Genomic DNA, 26217 nt, shown 5'->3' on the forward strand with positions numbered 1-26217 from the left:
GAGCTGAGGGACTGTGTTTTGCCCCTACCTTTTATAAGAAGTGTGGAGTGCTGGTTCTCAGAAGCAGGGGCTATCTCTGTAGCATGCCCAGTTCATAGTCTGGCACTTGTTGACTGCCTCTCACCCTTTTTCTCTGATTATTTTGCCCTCCCCTCATCTCTGTGGGAATCCCAGCCCTGGAGGAAGGGGCAGGAGACAGGGCATCTTCAGGAAATACATGGTGAATAGGAGTCACCACAAGTCTAATGACCTTTCCATGTTATCAGTTTCCATGGCCACAGCTGGTCTCAGGATGGGAAACAGTGCTCCACAAGTTGGAGTCATTACGTCACTCCTTAACTGCTTCTCTAGCCCCCTTGTTGGTGTCAGGATAGGCAAGCAGGAGAGGAGGGCGGGATGGGGGGCCTTCTACACACTGGCTTCTCCTCCTCCAGTCTCCTCTCAGGACCTCATTCCAATGCATACTGTTCTTCTCTCATTCAGCCCAAACAAACATCACCTCCCTTGGAAGCCTTTTCAGAGGTCTTTTTCAATGTGGAGCTGTTCTTCTTTCCTCTGGGCTCTCACAGCACTCCGTGTTCACCTGAGTTATGGCACTTGCCACATGATACTACAATGATTAGTTTATATATCTGTCATTCCCACCCTCCTTGCTCAGACTGTGAGCTTCTCATGGGCTGGTGTGTGTCTTATTCATTTGAGTGTCATAGGAGCCTGACTCTCAGCGGCCTGCTCCCAGGAGCTACTCAGGAAACGTTAACTGAGTGAAGGAAGGGAAAGAGGAAGAGAAATGGTCTTTTATTTATTTATTGAGCAAAACACAAGTAGGATGATACAATGAGGCACTGACGCGGTAAAGAAAGCAATGGTGCTTTTAATGAAACTTCTTTCAAACCTGTGAACATGCTAGCTGTGAAGTAAATGCTTTTATTCTTTCCATAGGACAGATTTGCAAACAATGATCACAGTGTTATGGTTAATAAGATGCTGGACAGATGAGTAGCCAAAGCATATTATAAAACAACAACATCTCATCAATGATACATCAAATGCAAATTTACTGAGACATCAAGAGAATATATGTTTACAGTTACATGGCTAAAAACAAGACATTATTACAGTAACCAAGTCCATAAAACTAGAAAAAAAGCACTATATAACAAAAAGGCCTTTTATAAGCTATTAAATGAACAAACATTATAGATAAACCAATTTGATATCTGAAGCAGCTTATAGCACCAACACGTTGGCAGGACCAGCAGAGGGGTAGGGTCATTGGACCAAGGCATCTGGGAACAGGAAGGGCTCTCAGCCATCATCTACTTCAGCCCTTTGTTTTACAAATGGAGAAATGGAGGCCTAGAGAGATGAAGTGCCTTGTCCAAGGTCGCACAGCACAGGACAGACTGGGAAATGATCCAGGCTACAATCCAGGCCACTGACTTCAGGTAAGTGCTCTATTTTAACATACATATATAAAATTCTATTTAATGTATTTCTTTCCCCATTAACAGGTCACGAAAGAAAGCAATATAATGTACTCTGGTATTATGTTTATTTCACTGAGAAATGACTGGCATGTACTCTAATCATTTTGGGAGCCTATATAAATATCTTACATCAAAATTCAGAGGAATTAGTCAGATAACACTATGTTAGTTATAAATTGGTTGAGAAGGTGGCATTTGAAGAGAATATTTAGCACATCCTCCACTACATAAGCTAACCTACACCTCAAAATTACTAAATCATTGGTATAAAGTTTTGGTTTTTTTTTTCCAGATAGTTTAAAGATTAGTAAAGTACAAAAACAGTCTAAATTAGAAAGAAAATCAGATCTTTCCTTTAAAAAGTATGGCACTTTTCATTTTAATAAGGTAAGTGATTAAAAACCCTTTTTTCAGGAAAAAAAAAAAAATTAGCTACGACCCATCACTTGTGAACCATCTGGTATATAAAATATTTCCCTTATTAAAAAAATGTTTCTGTAAAATACTTTGGAGTCACGAACTCTTGCCATGGTCCTGAGGCCTCAACTGGACAGATTTATGATGAACTAACGAAGATATAAGAATGAAAAAAAAGAAAGAGATCACTGTTAACAGAAGCAGCATTAAGGACAAAGTATACTGAATATATTGAAATAGCTTCATGGAAATGAAGCTAAGAAGCTGCATGTGTATATGTAAGTATATCATTACAGTGAGTTGGAAAAGTAACACACCCTGGGCATGCGTCTATTATTAACATAAACCAACTGCTGCAGACGGTTAAACTGTGGCTCTGTAAGGACGACAAGCCTGAGAAATAAAAGTGACTTCTGCATTTCATATATATGTATACATATATTTTCTCACATAGGCGTCTAGTTGTAAGTAAATCAACATTTAGCTACAGTTTTTCCCCTCCTTGGTCCAGCATCAAAAGATCTGATATTCATGAACATGCCCTCTACCTGGTTAGGAAGTTACATAATATTTATACTCACAGCCTTTATTGTATCTGATTAGGGCAAATAAAACGAAATCTCCTGGGAACTCAAGTCCATTTCTTACCACTATAAGCCTATTAACAGATATATAGCTGAACATATTTGTTTACCGTTAGGTAAAAGAGCATGTTTCAGTACTAAATAATAAACTACGCCTGCTACCAATAACATGCACATAATGGTATAATAAAAGTAATTTTTCATGAAAATATTTTGAAAGAAGCTGCATTATAAATATTTCAAGAAACATTAAAAATCGGAGTGAAAATCAGATTAGTGTTCTGAAATGGAGTAGAAAAATACGCTTATAAAAAAAGAATGTCTCATTAAGTGAAGCATTAAATGTAAAATTGTCTTTTTAGTGTAAATTTCAAATCTCACCCTTTGAGAGATAAAAATCTCTCTCTCTCCTAAACAGGTACCTATAATTTATTTGGGAACTGGGCATATTGCAGAATGAAGCAGCAGATGATACAAGGCTAAGGGCAGTGCTGTGATTTTCACATTGTCTTAGAAAAGTGAGGGCCATTCACAAGGCTGAGTAGATAGCAACCTGGAGAAATACTGAATAAAGGTGAGCAGTTTAAAAATGGTAATGCATTTGTTCACCCTCAATGAGCATAATACTCAAAGCTCAGATATTTGATTCTAAAAGGGGTTCACTTTCCAGGATAGATAGTACAAAATTTGGGAAAACTGTTATAAATAATTACTTCTTGGGGTTGATTCCCTTTTGAGAAGAAGTTTTTAACCTTTTCTTAGTAGTTACTTTTAATGAACTTAAGATGAGTTAAAATATCAAAGGTCTTGTGTATGATTTGACCCCGAAGTGACCCTCTTTTCTACTTTGATAAAGTCAAGATACCTTATTGGCCACAGGAGAGTCCTCCTTTTGGGGCTACCCCTACACCTGGAAATTCCAAGGTGTGAGGGCTGCATTTGGGCCCAGAGGAAAATCAAGGAACCCCATGCTCAGCTGCTGAAGCCCTTGGGCCCAAGGAGTATACCACTGAATCCAAGACTCTTTTGAGTAGCCTATGTGCCTCTCTGATGGTGTGTGGACAAGGTAGGGATGAAACTGCAGACATCTGAAAAGAGCTTAAGCATCTTGACACCTTTGTTTTGTTTTTTTTTTAATGTTTTTTTCCTCACTGTGTTCCACACACCTTTGGCTGGGGAGGGTAATGTTCCCTCTGCAAACAGATGCTCTGGTAAGAGAGGAAAGATACAGAGAAGGCAGAGAGAGCAAGACAGAGGGCTCAGTCACAAAGCTGGGACAAGAAAAGCAGCTGGTTTTCACACATTCCTGCTCCTCTCTCAGCTGGGCTCATGTTCACTCCGTTTCATGCCAATCATCAGGGTGGAGATTTCAGAGGTGCCTATCCCTAATCCAGTAGAGAACATGAGCCCTGGCAGCACAGCTGCTTGAGGTCCTCCCAGGACTCTCCTCCTCTTTTCTAGACTCAGCATCAATGAAGCTCAGAAGGGTCCCTGTGAATTAATGTCTCATATTATCAAAGGACTGTCAGTTTAGCTTGGTGCAGTTTATCCTAGCCTAAGAGGTCCAGCAAGGCTTCAAGAGAGGAGAGATGATTGCATTGTTTGATTACAATGAATACAATCTTTAGGATATTCTTTACTTTTTGTACAATAAAGTTTGAAAGGAATTTTTTATTCTACCTATACACAACTGAAAATAAAGGTATAACTTCTGGAACTGAGAAGCTGATGGTATGGAGAGAGGGACATTTTCATAAGAAAATAGCTTTGATATGTGTATACACAAAGTCATATGTATATATACACAAAACACTCCCCTCCTTTGTATACTATACTGGCTGGCACATGCCTTATAAAGAATATGATATAAAGGCTTTAGGATTTCAATTAATTTTGGCATTTTAATTTGACAGGTGATTAGGCAATTTAGGTCCTGACATATCGGAATCCATTGTGTATTTAAATTATATAATTATGTTTTTAAAAAGGCCCAGATCAACTTTCCTTAAACAGTAACCCAACATAAAACCATAGTTACCAAGTGAAAAATAAGATTGTTATTCTGTACTAAATCAGTAAAGGGCATTTTAAGAGAAAGGACAACTGGGAAAATAGGGACTTCAGAGTCCATGATTCCAAGTTGAGAACATTTTAGTTATTAGCAGTGGTTACCAAATAAGCTGAAGGTCAATCTCTTCAAGGAGCTGCTCATAATTTGCTTTGTTGAGAAGAGGCGAGGAACTGTTTCTCTATTCCACTATAAGATGATGCAAGTTTTTTTATCCTTGAAAGGGTTTTCTGAAGTTGGTATCCCTATCAGCAAAGGGTCACTCCTGGCATGTTCCTCACAGTAGGACATGAGGTCCGCTGATGCCTTTGAAACCTGACATGGAGATAAATCAAACAAACAAGAAAGAAAATACTTTATTTGTAAACTTTCAGAGCATATTTGAATGCTAAGCTATCAAGTGGAAGACTGATTTGAACAAGGTAATCAGTCTCAGAGGGTCACTCTCAGATACTTGTCAGGTAAAAAAAGGAAATGGTACCTTTAAAATGGTGTAATTTGGCAGGTAAGGTCTTTCTTACCCAAGAGACTTAACAATGATCAGACAAAGTGGCACCATGCATCCCTTCATGGGAATGCTGAATACACACCACCAGCTAATGAGCTAGCATTCCTGCCCAACATTTAACTGGAGTCCAATCAGTAAATGATCACACCCAAAGTGAGGGTGATTCTGCAAAATAAGTGGCCTGGATTCTTCAAAAATGGACTGTGTGTTAGGTAGTCTTATGAGATAATCCTGAACTGCAAATAACTTTCAAGAGTTTAAAGAAGAAATTATATGTGTTTTTTGTGTATGTGTGTACAGACAGAAGGAGGGGGAGAGAGAGTGCAAGCAAGTACATGTGGTCAAATATTAATAACTGGTAAATCCTGGTAAGGAGTTTATAAATGTTTGTTGTTACAACTCTTCTGCGGGTTTGAAATGTCTCAAAATAAAAAACTGGGGGCCAGATGAGAAAAAGCATATGTGAATCAAAGGAAGGTTGTATCTTGTTTTCTGCCCAAGAAAAAACAGATTGGAATGCAGAACAGACTTTAAGAACTGAATGATGGGCTTAGAGCCACAACTCTGGAGCCATGTTGTGGTGCTTCAAGATTTACTGTTAAGAGATTGGGCTTGGGGAAGTAAAAAGAGAGACAAAACCAGCATGGGAAGAGGCAGCACCTTACTCCAGAATGAATTAAACATGGAAACTATCATGCTCTGTTTCAGAAGTCTGGGAGGGAGATCCCACAGAAGAGGATCCCCTCCTACAGAATAGGATCTCTTTGCCTTAAGCAAAGAGCAATGGGGCAGCCAAGCCCTGTCTAGTATAGCCCAGGTGGCCTCAAGCTGGCAACACAGGTGACTATCTCCAGGTCCAGAGAAAAGGATCAGGCGACTGCTTCAGTTTCCAAGAAGAACTAGTCACAACATTCCAGGGCACTCACTGCATAGTTCTCTCTTGGGATTTAGGAAGAAGACTTCAAAGTCAGGTGATCTAAGAAATGCATTCCAGTTTCTCTATGGGATCTCAACTAAAGTTGGCATTATTACTGATTCTGGGCACAGAAAATGCTCACTGGGGGCCAAACACATTTAAAAGCTTCATTTCCCTAAAAAGGAAGTCTAGACTGTTGACTGGTTATGCAAAGCTGCCTCAGCTGCACTGATAACTCTAGAACACTTGAATTCCAGAGGAATGACTAGGGTGTTTATGAAGTCTACTTGGAACCCCTGTCCCACTTTAGAACACAGAGATCAACGGACTTGACCGTGTTCATTCAGGGAGGACAGGTCCTTGGGAAATCCTGTCCAGGGTTTTACAAACAGAGGGGCTAACGCAGACGCTTTTGAAGTGAGGCCCATGCTAGATAGGAAAATGGAAGTTAAAATTTGGAGACTCTCAGCTTGCTCTGGGTAAATCCTGGAAGCAAGCAGCATTAAATGGCATTATCTTCTCTGACATGTGGCCCGGCCTTCAAGAAGCTGGGGGAACTGAGCAGAAAGTCCATGTTATCCAATCAGGGCTTCTTACCTTTATTCTTTCAATGGAGGCTTCTAGTCTTAGCTGCTGCACAGTTCTCCTTGCCTGGGCTATGTTGTTGGTGCTTGCTGTTTTGCTGGACATCTTCAATTATTGTTTCTACCTGAAATCTGAGGAGAAGTCTTTTTAAAGGCAAGTAACAGGCATCTTTCAGTTATTTAAACATTCATAACAATATGTTCTACTTCAAGGGAAATGGATGAATTTTCCTAGTTATCACAGCTTCTTGGGGACAGCTACTAAAATGCCCCTTAGAAATTTGGATGGTGACCTAGGTATCTAAGCTTGTCATCCATTTGAGCACCTACATAAATCTTTAGTTTGCAGAAACCCAGCACTAGCAGTTTAATAGATGCACCCCAACATACGACATAAAGCTAGACTTTTCTAGCATTTCCGAAGAGGAAACAAATTCATGAACATTTGTAGTAGTTAGGGGACCTGTGGCAAAGAGAGCATTTGCTATGGGAGGCACATTACATGTCAGTTTAATATTACTGCTACCTACTTTAACAGAAGGTTTCATTTTATTTCTTTTGGGTTCTTGCACCCAACTTTTAGGCTCATCAAAGTCCTGGTAACAGAAAATGAGAAGAGAGCTCCTCTAGAGAACTTTGAATAAAGGGTGCTTATTTTTAGGTACTATCGTGATGTGAAATTGTTTTGAAAGTTCTAGCACATAAGAAGTCTTTATTCATGAAAAAGTGAAACCTTTCAGTGGAGACTCTTGGTGACAGATCCACAGTAAATGTCAAATGGGACACATGAGTAGCCTACAGTCTGAAATAATGAACAGAACTTTATTATTCCCTCCTTTGACCTCTCCCTGATCTCATCATGATGACCTGGCCCCTTGCTAATCCTGTTACTCCATTATATGTTTGTGGATTGATTCTCTTCTCTGGTCTGAGCTGTTGGCCTCTAGGCTGCCCTCTCTCCTTAGCCACCTGGCGTAAAGCAATGGAAACATCCTGACCCTTGAGTTACAAACTGGTTGTCCAATAGCACATTTCAAGAGGAAGACAGGCTGGGGGAAAAGTGCTGGCTGGTGCCCTGACATATATGGCTAAGTTCATTCTCAGCCGGGTGGCAACTGGAGGAAAATGTAGGGCTGGCAGGCCTGGCAGCAGTGTGGCAGTTTTATGACTCATGAGAACAGGTGGACAGTAGGTGTGCCTCCCCAGCACTATGTGAGGGCTCAGCAAAGTCTTAGGGCTCCATGGCGCCAGCAGCAAACCCAGGCTGACTCAACCTTTTGGAGAGACCGCAGCTGCATAATGCAATTCTACAATAAAGGCTGAGACCCGACAAGGCTGCAGAAAACACCAGCAACCCACAGACTCCAGGGCATCCATCATGTGGGCACCACGGTGCTCCACACTGAGTTTTACCAGACTTCGGATATTCCCAAAGGCCGAGTTCCAGGACTTAGGTAGGGCTTGTAGCCTCTGCAGTTAGAGGAAGTGTTGGGTCAAACGCACAAATAAAATTGTGCTTTTAACTGTGTGCAGAATTCTGAAATCAGCCTAATCAGCAACCTTCACATTCCAAAGGATTTTTTTGGGGGACTCAATTTGCTGTTGCACATCAAGTGTTTCATGTAGGACCAAGGCATTCCATAAACTGCAGCTGCTGGTATTTTTATCCTCAGGGGTCACGTACAGCACAGTGAATTGCAATTCCCTGTTTACCTGTCTGTTCTGTACCTTCCCCACACCTGGTCCATGAGCCCCAAAGGTTTTGATTGAGTGGGTCTGGGTGTGGCTATGGGCACCAGCCCTTTTTAGAGTCTCTAGGCAATTTGTGGCCCTAGTGTCAGAGCAGAATGCAAAGACTAGTGGCAGCCATCAGAGGATTTCCCTAGGAATAAGGAAGCTCTAGCAGTACAGGAAACTGGGAGGATAAAGCGTGTGGCAGGGCAGGGTGGACTTGCCTTGTGCTAAGCCGTGGACAAGTTTGTTTCAGCACAGTCCTGGAGTAGCTATGTCTTCCTCAGATTCCTCAGTCATCCCTGCCCTACCCAACGGAGAGGCCTAAGGTTTCTTTTGATTCTGCTCACACCCAGTGGCCTGGCCCAACCCCTTTCTGTGTTCTCAGGCCAGCGCTTACTAACAGAGACTCTGAAATGCAACTGAGGACGTGGGCAACCAAACGCTGAACAGTGTGCAGGGCTCTGACTCACAGCAAGTTGGATATATATTTTGTTCCCTGCAGCAAGTCAAACTGGGCTCCCCTTCCAGCTGGTGCTGGTTCTGAGGCCCCCAGACTCCTGAATGTGAACATGACACCCTTTCTCAGTGACCTGTGGTTTCCAGGCTGCACCCTAAGGACCTTCTAAATGCTCCCTTTGCATGAGGATAAAGTCAAGCATTGTCTTCTTCCCAATCTTTGGGGCATAAAGTTTCCCAGGCCTGAGCAAGTTTTCTGGTAACTGCAGAACAGTTCACACATATCAGGACTGGACCAGTAATTGCTCTCACCCAGCATGGCCATTGGCAAGCAGTCCACAGTCAGACTCTATTAATATTTATAAAATGCTTGGGTAGGTCCCTGTAAAGTTGGCGACACACTCAGCATTTAGTACCTGAAGATCTTTCTTACTTCCTGACTGTATTATAGTCAAGATTAAAAACAGTTAGCAATTCATGATGCTTGCCAGCTCCGGCTTCTTGCAGCTTTCCCTCATTCTGGCATCTATGTTCTGACCTGCTCCTTCAGAGGGCTTTCTCCAACCTTGTCACTCAGAGGCTCCCTGCTCCCTCTCGATGGGGTATTCCTGCTGGTCCCAGGCTCTACAAAGTCCAAGCAACACATTCGTAATTGAGTGCTACTGCTACTAGGTACAATATGTTGGGAATAAATGGATAGGACAGACACACAGCTCCCGCCCCCACAGAGGCAACGCTGAACAAGCCATCAGACACCTTCTTCTGCTTCAGGCATAGCCTAGCCCCTCCTCCTGCTCTGCTACCCCTCTCAGGCTCCTAACTCAAATGCAATTTCTCTTTTGAAAGTCCTTTCCCATCTGCTGGTACACATGTGGACAGCCTCACCCAGAATACAAATTAAAGTTTAGAAGATAGGTAATTTTTACACCTTCATAGATTTATTTAACACAAACAACTTTCTATGAGTACTGTATAGCAATCGCTTTGGGAAGTTGATTCAATGGGGGTAATTGTGATTGTAAGGGAATAAAAAATGACTTCCCTCTACCTTTCTCGGTTCTATGGCTGGGCTATGAATTAACCTGACATATAAACAGAGTGACAGGAGGTAAATCGTATTTAATTATGTATGTACGCACAGGAGTGCCACAAAATATGAGACTCAAAGGGGTCAGATGATGAAAGCTCACATAGGATCCTGAGCTACAGAAAAGAATGGGGGTTCAGGGTTTCTGGGGGGTGGTGGCAACATGAGTTACAGGAGGTGAGGGGAAGAAATATATGGTGAATAAAGGTGGTTTCATCATGCACACAAAAAGTCTCTCAGTTAATACAAGTTGTCCCACAGCAGCTCTGGGAAGAAGAGGTGACAGTCTGTCTGGGTGTGGTGTCACCTCCAGTCTCTCCTCTTGGGATCCAAGTTAATCTTTCCCAGTTGATAAGATTTCTGGGAGAAGATTCTTGACAACTGAGTTCCTTTTGGAGGATCTGTCTTTAGGCTGATAAGGGGAACTCAGAGAATGCCTCTGCCTACATCTGCTGTTCCCCAAGTGCCCTCAGTTCAAAGTAATCAGCACACCAAAGTGTTGTATTTTGGGTGGCATTTCCTGAACTCCTTCATGGTCATTCTGAGAAAAAGCTGTATACTGGGCCACTGGAAAAGAAGATAATCTCTGATTACAACATTCTTCCTATGGAGAAAGCAGATCAAAATTATACTGTTTCAAGTTAAGGAGCCTCTGGTCTGCTGAGTTGCCACATGTCTGCACAAAAAGGGCCACTGTGTGATCCCTGAGAGGCAGAGGTGTTTACAGGAGCTGGAGGTCTAGCTAAGGACTTCCTTCCGACTTGCAGCTGCTCTGCACTGCCTCAACAGCTGGGCTGTGCAGGTCAAGATAGAAAGTCTGGGGAAACAAACATCTCCAAATATCTCTGTGCCTTTGGAGGGTTTTCTTTGGTCTTCCCTCAGTGATGAGGATGTCTGGCTGTTTGTTTGTTTTACTAGGTAGATAAAAAGCTTGCTTTATTCTTACACCAAGAATAGCTTCCAAGGCAAACAGCACCTGATATCTGTATGGAACCTGTGAGCACACATGTTGCTTACATATGCATTATGCCATGAAGCCTCACTATAATCCTGAATGGTGTATTAGTAGATGAGGCAATCAAAGTTAGAACATCTTGCTTCTGAAGTTAATCCAGGCTGGGCACGATGCTCACACCTGTAATCCTAGCACTTTGGGAGGCTGAGGCGGGAAGAACACTTGAGTCCAGGAGTTTGATACCAGCCTGGGCAACAGAGTGAAAACTCGCCTCTACAAATAATAACAAAAGGAGTGGTGGCACATGTCTCTAGTCCTAGCTACTCAGGAGGCTGAAGTGGGAGAATAGCTTGAGCCCAGGTGGTTGAGGCTGCAGTGAGCTGTGATCATATCATTGTACCCCAGCCTGGACAACAGGGCAAGACCCTATCTAAAAAAAAAAAAAAGGTTAATCCAGCTCATAAGCCTTTTTACTCCAGAAGCCACCTTTCTCACTGTACCAAGGAAAGGATTAATTCCAATTAGTTTGATTCATAAACACTTAGGACATCACTGAATGTTCCACCATGTGGTTCTTTTTTTTCTTTTTTTGAGATGGAGTCAGGCACCCTCCACCATGCCCAGCTCATTTTTGTATTTGTAGTAGAGATGGGGTTTCACCATGTTGACCAGGCTGGTCTCACACTCCTGACCTCAGGTGATCAACCCACCTCGGCTTCCCAAAGTGCTGGGATTATAGGCATGAGCCACCATACCTGCCCACCATGTGGTTCTTAATCAGGGGTGACTGACACACTGTGACCTAAAGAAGGGGGCTTGCTGACTGCCTCGTGTTTGTGTAATACCTCCTGTCTCCCGTATACAAGCTAAGCAAGAATGTTCTCACTCTTAGACAAGGACTGAAGTTAGCATCTGGAGATCCTGAGCCACCAAGTATTCTATCCCACCCAGAAGGGCCAAGGCCTGTGCATGCCTGTGCAGACCGCCGGTCTGATAACACTCTGGCTATCGTTTCTGCAGCCTTGCTTTCATTTTTGCATATGGGTAACAGATTTGAATAAACACATGTAGTATTTAGCTATTCAAATATTTCACATTGGTTTTAATGCTGTGGTTCATCTGAATTCTCAGGTTCCTAGAAATTCCGGAGAACATGATGGTCCATTAGGGAAATACGGGTATTTTCATATTTGTCAAGAGGGACCCGAAGCAGGGAGAGCAGGGTGGGGATGGAAAGAGTGTCACAGAGCCCACTCTGGGAGGAAGGCACCAGGAAGCCCCAGGGTGTGAATCATGAGTCATTTACAGCCTGGCCAGTAATTGAATCCATGGAGTGAAGCCAACTTTCATGAGCAAACACCCCTGTGGCTGTAATAAAAGAGTAGGTTAAAAGAAAAAAAAAAAAGGCCACTGGCTTCCACTTACTCCCTGGTGTTGCCTTCAACTTACTTTTTTTTTTTTTTTTTTTTGAGATGGACTTTTGCTCTGAGGAGGGTAATGGCGTGATCTTGGCTCACTGCAACCTCCCCCTCCTGGGTTTAAGTGATTCTCCTGCCTCAGTCTCCCAAGTAGCTGAGATTACAGGTGCCCACCACAACACTCGGCTAATTTTTGTATTTGTAATAGAGATGGGGTTTCACCATGTTGACCAGGCTGGTCTTGAACTCCTGATCTCAGGTGATCTACCTGCCTCAGCCTCCCAAAGTGCTGGGATTACAGGCATGAGCCATGGTGCCTGGCCCCTTGCCTTCAACTTTAAATGTCTTCCTCTAGCTCTTTATCTGCCTCTTCTTCTGTAAAAAAGAGGGACTACAATGCTGACCTCACAGGGTTGTCAGGAGAGAAACAGAAGCACCTTCCCTTGCACATAATGCACCTCACACATACAAATGTTTACTAAATGCTGGGCCCCTAGGCTCACTAACAAGATAAAAAACATGTGCTTGCTGGGAAATGAGAAAGACTTAGGAAGCAACAGAAGAATTTCAAGCTTATGTGACCAGGTGGTAAGAGCTTTCTAATGTGGCCTAAGTGAGAAGGCAGGTAATGTAGAGTTAGGTTCTTAAGAATAGTTCTTCTATTTTCATGAGCGCTTCTTATTTATATGAAAGCCTGCAGGCTCAATCCAGGCTGCAGATGTGTTTGGTTGGGCCCCCCACAGTGCTAACTCAATTGTGTGTTTTACCTTTAAATTCAATGTCAACAGTTAAAAAATGGAGAAATTTCACTTTAAAAGGAAGACTTCTGGAAAAATCAGAAAATTCTATATAACTGGGCTGGATCTGAGCAGCAGCTGCCCCTCAAGTACTTGCTGGTACACCTGCCAGACCCTCTATTTGAACTTGTGGCACTGCCTTTACACTATGCCTTGGATATTCAGTTCCAGGGACACATTCAAGGATTTGCTGGGGGCATCTGGGCTCACTCTTGCCCTGCCACTTCCCAGATCTAAGGCCTTGGGAGAGGACTGGTAACCTATTTAAGCCTCAGTTTACTCATGGGAAGAATGGGGATAACAATACTTTCCTATCTCAAAGGACTATTAAAGAACATCAGATAAATTAAGTATGTGAGTAAAATCAGTATGAAGGATACTTAGTTTCTGAGTGTTTAGTACCTACCTTCTTTTTTTTTTTTTTTTTGAGACAGAGTCTCGCTCTGTTGCCCAGGCTGGAGTGCAGTGGTGTAATCTCAGCTCACTGCAACCTCCACCTCCCAGGTTCAAGCGATTCTTCTGCCTCAGTATCCCAAGTAGCTGAGATTACAGGTGTGCGCTACCATGCCTGACTAATTTTTGTATTTTTAGTAGAGACAGGGTTTCACCATGTTGGCCAGGCTGTCTTGAACTCCTGACCTCAAGAGATCCACCCGCCTCAGCCTCCCAAAATGCTGGGATTACAGGGGTGAGCCACCATGCCCAGCCTGCATCCTCTTATACACTGTGTGAAGTACACCCAGAATTTTGCATTCCTCAATGGACTGGAGCCAAGCAGCAGCTCTACCCTCCTCCTAGCATGCCTCACTGGATTGCAGGGCTGGGAAGTGGAAAACTACATCTTCCAGTGTGATGGGCTGAACTGTGTCCCCCAAAAGTTATATGTTGAGGTCCTAACTCCCAGTAATTCAGTACTTAGAGACAGGTTCTTTAAGGAGGTAATCAAATTAAAATGAGGTCATAAGTGGACCTTAATACAAAATGACTGGCATCCTTATGAGGAGGAGAAATCTGGACATAGATGGGTACAGAGAGAAGACCATGCGAACACAGAGGGAGAAAACAACCATCTATTAATAAAAGCCAAGAGCGAGGCCTCGGAAGAAGCTAACGCTGTCAATGCCTTGATCTCAGACTTCTAGCTTCCAGAAATGTGGGAGAATTCATTTCTGTTGTTGAAGCCCCCTGGCCTGTGGCAGTTTGTTATGGCATTCCTAGCACACCAGCACACCCATGTTCTCTTGATGCCAGGGCTCCGGATGATGCAGTCTCTGCCAATTCAATGCGTTTAGGAGAGATCTGGCTGTTACAAGTGAGGAGGCCAGTTTCTTGTGGCTTGGCTTATTTCTGCTGACAAGCATGGTGGTGGGCAAGCTGCTCTTAGGGGAAGTGGAGGCGTCACAGTGTCCAGCCACTAGCAACACAGGACTGAGAAGCTGCATGGCTGCAGCAGCCTCTTGACTTTCTACTCCCCGCCAGGCACCTGTGGCCAGTTCTGCAGTGGTGTCTGGGAGTTGTTCCTGGGGATAGTATCATGAGCCTGCTCCTCCAGCCCTTCCAATGATTATGCAAGCACCTCAATTCTCTGTATTGAAGCTCATTTTGGAACTTTGCCAAGAGCACCTTCTGTTTGCTGTAACTGAACCTTGGCTGATCCACAATTGTTAATCTGTTGCTTTGTAAACTGCAAATAACTTATAAATATTAGCTATTATTTGGATTACTACCACACCATCATTGCTGGACATCCCAAACTCTTAAGACTTGAAGAGAGGAAGAAGTTAAGACACAAAATTCTTTCGTCTTCTTCCCAAAGTTGCAGGTCATTAGTCCAGAGCGCTTGAACCTGTGGCCAGCTGCAAGTGCTGCCCTGGTCCTGCACAGCTATGAGAGCAGAGAGCAAAAGAACATGTTGCTTACTTACAGGGGCGGCAAATGACGGGGAGAGATGAGGAGGGGCTGCGTAGAGAGGTGGGAAATGTGATTGGGGTGGGAGACAGAGTGTCCAGAGCTTTTCAAAGAGAAGTTAACATAGGTTCAGAATCAGCAGAATGAGAAACAATGAGAATGAGAAAACTGCCCTCGGAAAACCTCAACAGAGCACATTCTGTAACAGCAGCAGGCTTTCAGATTTGGAAATCCTTTTGAGGTCCCTATCTGGTGTCTTTCATTAGTTGATTTTACCTGCCATCCAGGGTACATGTCTCTGAATAATAATAATAAAGATAATAAGTTATAATGATTAATTTTGACAATTACCAGCATTCACTGAGTGCTGAGTCTGTGCCAGGTAAGTAAATTCCATGCATCATTGCATTTAAGTCTCTCAACATCTCTAAGAGATGAATCCTTCTATCATTTCTGTTGGACAGATGAAGCAGAGAGAGGTTAAAAAAATTCTTGCCCAAGATCACATAGCTTTACATGGCAGAGTTGGGACTCAGGGCTACCTGACTTTCAAGATTATGGTCTTACTTACCACCCTTTGCTGCTTGCCTCTGAACAGCAAGAATCCAAGGGAGGGGATGGGAGAAAAGAGCGGCAAGGATCAGCCAGAATCACTGAATAAAGAAGACATGGTCTCCATTCAGGGGCTGCTGCTCATTCAGACAGGTGGTCCCCATAGCAATGTCATTTAGACAGGTGGTCCCCAGAAGTGTGGTGCTAAGTGGCTTTGCCAGAAGACCTAAGTGAAGGAGAATCAATTGTTCTTATTTATAAGAACGATTGCCCCAGATTCTAGATAGGGCTATTGCTAAAGACACAAGACGATTCTCCTGTGCCCGAGAGAAGCTGGCAAGGATCCATGAGAATGAGCCAATCTTCAGCAATAAATCCAGAGGAGAGTGGGCTGCAGAGCCTGGGCAGCGAGTTCCTCACTTCACTGTGTGTCTAGAACACCCGGGGAACTTGTTTAAGAAAACCTGACTCAGTAGGACCTGGGAACGGTCCGCAGATCTGTATTCAATGGCCTCCTAGATGATTCCAATATGCGTCCTCTCAAGAAACAGCTATAGTATGATCACAGTCTCTGCCTCTTGATCCCACCCATGTTTACTTCTGCCTGGGGGTAAAACATGTCAATTTAAGAGTACACTACTCGGCCAGGTGTGGTGGCTCATGCTTGTAATCCCAGCACTTTGGGAGGATAAGGCAGGCAGATCACTTGAGGTCAGGAGTTTAAGACCAGTCTGACCAACATGGCCAAATCCCATCTCTACTAAAAACAGAAAAATTAGCTGGGTGTGGTGGTGCACACCTGTAGTCCCAGCTACCTGGGAGGCCAACGCAGGAGGATCCCTTGAACCTGGGAGGCGGAGGTTGCAGTGAGCGGAGATCTCACCATTGCACTCTGGTCTGGGAGATGGAGTGAGACTCTGTCTCAAAATAAAAAGCAAAACGACAACAAGAAAAGACACTACGTTTTTCTGTGCTTAACTTTTCAAAGCTCTGAATAAACCCTAAAAATTCTAACTCCTTTTAATGACCTTAACCAACAGGATTAAGTGTTCTTCAGTTCGAAATTTTTCCTACCATGTAACATACTTTTTTGCTACAAAAGCCTAAATTTGTTTTCCTAACAGCCATTGCTTTCTGGAAAGCGTCTCCTCCCTGGCTTCAGTGGCTCCTTGGGTACAGCTCTCACTCCTTCTGACTAGGTATTTTAAGGGGCTGGAACTCTAGCAGAGTGAACATGGGCTTTTATAGCCAGATAAATTCAAATACTGGCTCATCACTTACTACCCCAAGTTGCTTTACTTCTCTGGGCCTCATTTGCTCATTTGGAAAATGGGAAGGAATAACAATAGTACTTACCTCAAAGACTTGTTACCAGGATGAACTGAGAGAGCACATATAAGTTACTCAGCACGTGCCTGACACGTACTGGTCCTCGGGAAAGGCAGATGATGCTCTCTCCACTCTATGACTTCAGCTATGACCAACCCACTTCACATACAGCCTCGACGCTTCACCTGAATTCCAATGTGTAAATGACAGCCTATTTAATTTTATGCTTGAATGCTTCCCAGTTGCTTCCAACACAACACAGGTAGAACCCAAGGAAACACCACTGTCCTGGTCACAGAGGCCTCCTTTTGCTTCTGCCCTCCTTCTAACTCCTCAGGCCATCTCTGTTCTCATAAAAATGTGACCCACCTATGTGATTTAAAATGTTTTAATAGCCACATTAAAAAAATGTGAAATGTAGTCCCAGCTACTCGGGAGGCTGAGGCAGGAGAATTGCTTGAACCTGGGAGACGGAGGTTGCAGTGAGCCGAGATCGCGCCACTGCACTCCAGCCTGGCGCCTGGCAACAAAGCAAGACTCTGTCTCCAAAACAAAACAAAACAAAACAAAACAAAACAAAAACTGTGAAATTAATTTTATTTCACCCAATATGAAAAAAACCTGACATGTAATCATTGTAAACATGATTGAAATGTTTTTTGGACTAAACCTGTGAGACCTGATATACATTTTATATTTACAGCACATCTCAATTTGGTCATGATAGTGGCTGCCTTATTAGACAGCGTGACCTGAGACTCTGGACTCCAAAAATCCTCTTGAATTCTACATCTTGACATCCCCCACCCCCATTTTAATTTTCTACATTCTCCTGTCTTCTATTTTACCTGAGTCTTGGCTCTCTGCAGCTCAGGTCAGGGCTACTGCGTGAGCCCTGTAACAGCACTTCCGGCCCTCATCCTTCTCCAATCTGATTGACCCTGACCACTATGCTCAGATATAGCACCCCTTTCAGCCTGGTCCTCTTTGGCTTTTCCAGGACCCCCACAGGAAAAGTCCAAAGGGCTTGACTTCATCCTTGAGCTCCTCTCTAATGTTTTTGCCATCATAATAAAAATCCTAATCATAAAAGCAGCTAATTTCTACACAGAGTTTACTATACGCCAATCAATGCCAATACATTACCCTACTGAATCCTCAAATGGCCCTGTGAAGTAGGCTCTATTTTCATGCCCATTTTACAAATGAATAAACTGAGGCACAGAGAGGTTAATTAAGTGTCTTGTGTCAAACAGCTAGCAAGCTGCTTGGCTGGGATTTGAGACCAGGCAGGCTGATTCCAGAGGCCCAGCACAGAAACTCTACTGCTATACTGTCATAGTGTCAAGGGAATGTCACCCCATTTCCTGGCTTCATGGGCTGTGTCTACAAATCTCACCTGCGAGCCTCTACTCAAGTTCTTTGTCTTCTTCTCTTGACCTATTTAAATTCTCCTTTTGTAGGCCCTAGTTCACATCACCTCTTCCAAGGAAGGTCTGTCTCTCCAAGGACTCCTGGGGGTGGGGCATGAATGCAAAAGGTAGGCAGGCAGGGGGAGTTGCGCACTAATGCCCTAAAACTGTATGCAAAATTTGGTGAGTGTGCCTACATTTTGCTTTTTGGTTTCCGGAGGAGAGGACTGATAGCTACCATCAAGCTCTCAAAAAGGTCTATAACACCATTTATTTCAATGCTTAATTGTACGTTACTTAGTGCTTATCTTCCCACTGTTAGCTTAGTAATAATATAGCAACTACAGTTATTCATTACTATGTGCCAGCTACTGTGTCAAGTACTCTATGCAGATATTGGTTCATTTGATATTTTCTGCAACTACAGGAATGAGGGTGGATTTATCATACCTACTGAGACCAAAAGCTCAGGATGGTTACATAATTTATCCAAGAGCATACAGCTATTATATGACAGAAAGAGGATTTCAACCCAGATATCTGACTTCAAAGCCATGCCCTAATCAGGCAGATGAGTTATCCCATGCCATCTTCTCTCTCATATTGACTAATGTGGAGAATGAGGCCTCAATAAATACCTGGATTAGATTAAGACATGCGATGTAGCAACCAACACATCAGCCAGTGTGAGCCTCGCACCCTGGGTGTTTGTGTGCCCAGCATTTGTTTTCTTAGAAACAGGATACACCTTGCTGCTCCTTCCCACAGGTATCCTGCGAAATACTGACTGTTTTGAGCCCATAGATGGCTCACCTACTTGGTGGCCTGCACAGCTCTGAGAAGCCAGGGAGGACCTCCGGACGTTTCCATGCACTTGATTAGGGCCAGTTGCTGGTGCTCTGAACTTTCACCCTCAGCACAAGACGGCCACTTATGTGGCACCAAGATTCCAAGAGCCATGGTGCCATGTATTCTCATCCTGTGCCCCAAATAAGTTTGCAGCTGGTGAAGTGGGCCCATGGGGAGTAGCTCTCGGATGGGGACCCATGAAAGAGTGGAACTTAGCCCGTTCTGTGCTCTCCTGGGCCAGAATCCAGCAACACACAGATGTGTGTTTATAGTCAACACTAAGAATGACTTTTGCAAACAACTTTTACTCTCTACCTAGTGTAGCAAGACTGGCTGAGAAAAGATTTGCTTCTATCTGCATGGCGGGCTTAGGAGAGCCAGATATCCCATGTGCCTAACCATAAATGAATAAAGGCATGGATAAATTCAGCAACTATTTAATACTGAAAACAAAAGCTAACATTTGGAGTGCTTTTTCTGTGCCGGGCACTGTGTTAAGGGCTTTAGGTAAAGTTATTTTATTTACTCTTCACAACATCCCTGATAAAGGCATTACTATTATTCATTAACTAGTTTTCAAATTTTAAAGGAATTCACGCATTTAGCAAAAAACTTAAACAGTCTAAAAGGTTATACAAAAAAACTAGGTCTCCTGGTACTCCTGCTTTCCTAGGTAATAACTGTTATCAGCTTTTCATGTTTCCTTCTGACATCCCATGCATATACAGGCATGATTATGCTTATATCTGTCTTTAAAAATACAAATGGGAGCATGTTATACACATCGCTCTGAACCTTGTCTTTATATTTTGATTAACAATATATTCTTAAGACCATGGTAAAGTTAGTATTATGAACCCATTTTCTCAGTGAAGCTCTCAGGGATACCTAGTGAAGAAGCGCCAGGGCTGACATGAAGCCCGGTGCTCCTAGCCATCATTCCACACTGCAGGCCTCCCGCATCCCTCAGAAAGTTTCTGAGCCTGGAGAGAGGAAGTGGGAATGATCAGGGAAGCAGAAGAAAATAATTCCTGCCCTAAAAGAACTCATTACTTTTAGGGCCAAACAATACTCTATGAAGTGAGAGAATATTTCCAAAAAACATAAGAACATATCCAGGACACAGTTTGCAGTACCCCAAGGTGCTGAGCATGTGTGAGAGAAGGAGCCCCAGAGTGGAGTGACTCCAGTGAGGAAGTCTGCTACAGCTGTGGTTCTCAATGCGGTCATACCAGCCACCAGCGTGAGCATCATCTGGGAGCCCCTTAGAACTGCAAATCCACAAACCACATCCCAGATCTATGGAATCAGAAACTCTGGGAGTGGGCCCTGTCAGTCTGTGTGGTTTTGTTTGTTTGTTTTTGGAGACAGAGTCTTGCTCTTTCCGCCAGGCTGGAATGCAATGGTGCGATCTCGGCTCACTGCAACCTTTACCTCCCAGGTTCAAGCGATTCCCCTGCCTCAGCCTCCCAAGTAGCTGGGATTACAGGTGTGCGCCACCACACCCAGCTAACTTTTTGCATTTTAGAGATGGGGTTTCACCAGGATGGTCTTGATCCCCTGACCTCGTGATCCACCTGCCTCGACTTCCCAGAGTGCTGGGATTACAGGCGTGAGCCACTGCGTCCGGCCACAGTCTGTGTTTTAACAATCCTTATGAGTGATTTTTATGCTCCCTAAAGCTTAAGAACCACCTCACTTAAAGGAGGCAATTTCTAAATTAGGGTTTTTCACCAGAAGGAAGATCCAGTTATCAAGTAAATTAGCATCAGTCTATTTAAACCAAGACTGATCCTTATTCTTAGCATTATCCTAGGACTAAGCTGAGAGTGGGGGATATACAGACAGATCCCACGTCTTAAGGAGGTTATTCCTGGCAAGGGACATAATATCAATCTGTCCAAAGAAGGAGGCAGAATATTCCAAATTCCCTGATTGAGGGCTCCACCTCTTATCTGTGATGGTGGTCTGTGGCCCTTTCCAGACAACTTGTAACTTCCTTTGTATCTATGTGAACAACTGGGAATCTGTCCCATCAGTGTTTCTTGAGGAACTGCCTTTGACCCTCTGCCTGCTCCCCTGGCTGAGCAGGGCTGGAAATTGTCTGAAATGGAATCCTTTACCCTGGATATTGCCCACAATGCAGCGAATCTACCCCCAGTTCCTGGTGGGCTGACAAAGCAGAAGAACAGAGAAAGAAGAACAACACAGATATTTATGATTTTAGTCTTAAAGGCCTAACATCTGATCCACATTAACAAGAGGGCATGCTTTCGAATATTGCTAAGTAAATAGGAGCTCATCCACTTTCTTAGGATGTACTTAAAAAAACCAACAAACAAAAAAACAGAAACACCTATACACCTAATGGGGGAGTTGAAAACGAGGCAACAGGCACATGCTACTGCATCTATTTTAGAATAAGAGAAATTCCCAGGGAGCCACTCCTCTGCGCTGAGTTGTGTCAGCTTCTTGAAGGGGAAGGAGAAATGGATTGAGGAGAGAAAAAGGCTGAGAAAGGACAGAGAAGAGTGTGTGCAGCTCGCTGACATTTGCAATCACCAGCTGGGGCTGGGCTTCACCAACAAACAATGAATGTGGGCGACTGGGCTGGCGGTTAAAGGGCTTACCACTCCAGCATGATGGACTGAGCCCCGCACATAAATAAGGAATGTAAGTGGGTCAGTAAAACATGCCAAAGGCAAGCATTAGGCGCTTAGAGAAAGGATGGTCAGTGAGGACTTGAGCAGCCAGAAGACAGATGGAGGAGAGAGGTCTTAAATGGGTCAAGCCTTGAAGGGCAGGAACTTGTCAAGTGGGGGCGGGAAGAATTTCAAAACAGTTACTGAGGAGAGTGGTAGAGGGCAGATTAAAGTTGACTTTCTCATATAGAATAGGAGCCATCAAAGGTTTCTAAGCAAAAAATGGCAGCCATAAAGGAACACTGCGAGGAAAATGGCGAGCAACCTCCCATGCAGGGTGGAACAGAAATGGGAGACACTGAAAGACCAGGTAAACTATTTCCATACAAGGTTCAGGAGCAGGCAACATGGTCAGGGACTGCGGTCAGAAGGAACTGGGTTAAATCCAGATTCTGCCACTTAATGTTGTATAATATTGAACAAATCACTCTCCCTGAAGCCCTGGATTCTCTATCTGTAAAATAGCATAACAACAGTGCCTATCTCACAGGACTGTAATGATTAAATGATATAGAAAAGATCCAGCACATAGAAACCACTCAGTGTTCATTTATCAAACATCATTATTATTAGGAGTTAGTGCATGAGATTTCAAACAGATGGAAGCAATTAAAATGCAAAAAAAATTTTTTTAAAGCTAGATGTGAGAGCTGTGAAATGTAAGAATGAACAAGACTTCTTGTAGAATGGGAGTGACAGTCCAGAGATGGCTGTTGATTTCTGAGGGACTCATGAAGAAAAGAGCTGAGGATGGCTTTGAGACTTTCTCACTTGGATAGGGATAGTAGGGCAGTTTCAAAGGAGCAGAGACGGGCTGGGGAAGCCATCCTGGGCAGGGCAACATCCTCACAAAAGGCAGGAAAGAGAGGCAGTGTTAGGGAGGAAGGGCAAGTTAACGCTGTATAAATAAGTTTAGTTAAAAACATATTATACCCAGAAAACATAGTAGAAAAATGTACTTCAAAATGTAGCTATTACTAGGCTGTACGAATTTTAGGGGATTTTTAGTGTTGTTTTCAATGCATTCTGGTAGTTGTGAGCTTTTCATTTTTTGGAATAGTTAATACTTATATAGCACTTATACTTGCCAAGCATTGTTCTAAGGGCTTTACAGATATTAACTTAATTTTCAAAACAATGCTATGAGGTTATTCCAATTGTTCTTCCTAGTTTAGAATTAAGGGAACTGAAGGAGGCAGACACTTAGAACACAGTCAAGGTCGGAGAGAAGGTTAATGGAGGAGCCAGCACTCTAATCCCGGCAGCCTGGCTCCAGATTCTATGCTCTTTAACCACATGAGATACTTTTATGATTAAGAAGAAGAAAAAAAACCACCTAGTAGTTGTTATTCACAAAACCAGGGGGAGGAGTTATTAGTCACTTTACAGGGGTAAAAGGAAGTAGAGGGCAAGAACAGTTCGCTGATGACTGGGAGTTACTGGGGACTGCTGAGTAGTTTCCACAGCACGAAGGGAATGGAGGTCAAATGAGAAGGAGCTGAACACAGAACTATTAATTCAGGGATGCAGGCAGTACTATACGGGAATATTTAGAAAAATTTGACAGTGTAGTCAAGACAAGTCGGAACTGTACAGAAACTTTCTGGGGCAGGAGGGTTGTTTTAGAAATGGTTGGCATTGGAGCATTTCCAAAACAGAGGAGGAGTGTTGAGAAACTAGGGAGAGTGAAGATATGCAAAGAGGAGGGTAACTGGGAGGGCAGAAGGGGATGAGCTCAGGACTGTGTTCAGAAACTGGTCAAAAGAGTAGCTGAGAAGCCAGACCTGGAGGATATAGTGGTGGAAAAGCAGGAAGGAATGAACTGCTGATAAAACACAGATGAATCTCTCAGACATATTGAACAAAAAAGCCAGTTACAGAAGAGCATGTACTGTCAATTCCATTGCTTCATTCATTCGAGACACAGTCTCACTCTGTCGCCCAGGATGGAGTGCAGTGGCGCGATCTCATCTCACTGCAACCTCTGCCTCCCGGGTTCAAGTGATTCTCTTGCCTCAACCTCTTGAGTGGGATTACAGGTGCCCACCACCATGCCCAGCTAATTTTTGTATTTTTAGTAGAGACAGGGTTTCACCATGTTCACCAGGCTGGTCTTGAACTACTGAGCTCAACTGATCCACCTGCCTCTGCCTCCTAAAGTGCTGGGATTACAGGTGTCAGCTACTGCACCCAGCCCAATTCCATTTATATAAAGTTTGAGAACAGGCAAAATACATCTACAGTGATAGAAACTATAAGAGTACAGAGTGAGTGGGGATATGGATGAAGAAAGACTGGCTGTCAGTTACATGTTAACTGCTGCAGCCGGGTCACTAAAACAATTAAGCTGCATGAGGTTAACTCTACTTTATACATTTTTAAAAATTTAAAAAAATTAAAAATAAAAATCTATAGTCCTAAACATGTCATATTATACAATAATTATTAACATCATCAGTTGAGATTTGTCATAAAGGAATGGAAGATATGTTAATTATTATCTACAATTTCCTTCTTTAGATCATGATCTAACAATATGTCCAATGTCCATAGCGCAAAGGAAGCAGTTGCCTTTTGAGGGAGTGTGGACATGATTTAAAAAGCCACAATCTGGGTCCTCTGCCCATTTCAAAGAATGCTCAGGCTCTGGTCCACAGACACAGAGGTACCCATGACAGAGGAAAGGCCCAACATTGTGGTGCAGATACTCATAACTCGAACATGCCAAAAAATGCAAAGTAAGATACTTTTCTTTCTTCCCTCATCTCATCTTCCAAGGAAACATGCCCTCACCACCTTTTAAACATGTCTGGACTTGAGGAAACATGTCTATCAAATGTGCCTGGACTTTGAACAAGGTCAAAATCTGTGGAATTCCTGGGGTGACCAACAAGATGAATATTTTGTGTTGGCCCTATGGTTAAAGTCCTTGTTACGAGACTCACAGTATCTAAATGTTTATATATTTTCAAAGGGGAAAGGACTGATGATACAAGATGCTCCCAAGTCAACTTCTGAAAGGTCTAACTCGGTTTTTATTTAAACTGATTAGAACTCTCTCTCTCTAAAAGCAAACTTGATTAACAGCTTCTTTTAAAAATGTTACTTGAGAGAAAACGTGGGACAAAAATCAAAGCCAAGTAATTTAAAGTTCAAACCCAATCAGCAACGTCAATACAATTTAAATAACATGGCACCCATACAGTACGCTTATATTTTAGTTCACTGAGTTTTGTATTTCAGAATGTCTCCAGTTCATCTTAAGGAGTGACATAAAATTTCTCAGAAAAACAGATTCAAATTCATTAAAATTTTTCTTTAAAGAGGTATAGAACTTTTAACAGATGTGGTTGAGTCAAACAAAACATGACAGAGCACCACTTATAACAAATAAAAAGATGAAACCAATTTGAGTACTCATGTTACTATAAACAACTTGTTAAGTTTTCTCACTTAAATTTAAGAATATCACAAAACAAGAGCATGAAATGGAATGGAGTGGGAGGATTCCTGTCTATAATCCCCCCAAAAGAATTTCCACGGCTGTTTTCAGACCCAGGTTTCCTGGGCCAGACCTCTTTGAAGTATTCTGCTTCTTTTGGTATATCAGTAAGTGACCAGACCATGGGTCCCAGGCATTGGCTTTTTAAAACTATAGTCAGCAGACTTTTTATAAATATTGGCATCTACTTCACCCATGAAAGTCTTTAAGTTGAATCCTCTATCTGATGGTGGGCACCTCATATTATACTTACATAGTCCTTTATAACTTCCATATGCCTTACACAAAGAATAAATATGTGCTGATTTATTATGAGTTACATGGATGGTCTTGGCAGGAAGTGACAGCTTGATCATTCTTCACAATTCAGGAAACAGGAACAACATATGTGTGGGTTGGGCACAGAGTGAGAACTCAGTAAACACTTCATCCAGTGAAATGATGACACAGAAATCTGTGGCACTGCTTTAGGTGAGTGATAAGGGCTTGAACCCAATGTGTGAAAACCAGAATTTATGAAACAAATGAGATGCCACATTACAAACGGATTCCTTCAGAGAGTACTTTCCCAAATGTATTATCTACTGAATGAAAAGGTTGAGTCAGAGAAACTAATTGTCTATCTTTGTCTCTAATTAAATATCAATTAGGAACTGTAATAAACATCTCTAAATAAAAATATTACATTTTCGCACATCTTGTGTATTCTGAGTACAATTCTACTTAAGTTTCCAAAGTATATTACTAGTGCATGTGCTCTCATCATTTTTGTACTTGTGAAAGGGAGGGTGATACAGACTTTGGTTTTAGGCTACCTGCTACCTTTGGTTTCAAAAAGGGCCCCTCTTCTGATCTCTGGTCTTGGTGTATTAAGGCCAAATATTAGAAAGTATACGTGTGACTCTGCAAGCTCTGGAAAGAAAGAAGTACACCAAGTGCCTCCATTGCT

The 26217-nt window shown here is 42.8% G+C and overlaps 1 protein-coding gene across 2 annotated transcripts in view; it reads right to left on the reverse strand.

The window, feature by feature from the left end:
• Window positions 1–791: 791 nt before the first annotated feature.
• Window positions 792–26217, reverse strand: part of GNG12 (G protein subunit gamma 12) — a 137193-nt gene continuing 111767 nt past the window's right edge. The window contains exons 1-3 of one of the 2 annotated variants that reach the window (XM_012442686.3): window positions 15274–15359; window positions 6581–6699; window positions 3017–4874 (exon numbers count right to left, since the gene is read on the reverse strand). In XM_012442686.3, coding sequence (XP_012298109.1) covers window positions 4749–4874; window positions 6581–6673 — 219 coding nt within the window. In that variant the 5' untranslated portion in view covers window positions 6674–6699; window positions 15274–15359 and the 3' untranslated portion in view covers window positions 3017–4748. Of the gene's footprint in view, window positions 4875–6580; window positions 6700–15273; window positions 15360–26217 lie in introns of those variants that run through there. The other variant, XM_012442685.2, reaches the window with a different exon arrangement.

The sequence above is a fragment of the Aotus nancymaae genome, unplaced genomic scaffold, assembly GCF_030222135.1.
Source record: "Aotus nancymaae isolate 86718 unplaced genomic scaffold, 86718_ANA_hifiasm-v0.15.2.pri h1tg000007l, whole genome shotgun sequence".
Taxonomy (NCBI): Eukaryota; Metazoa; Chordata; class Mammalia; order Primates; family Aotidae; genus Aotus; species Aotus nancymaae.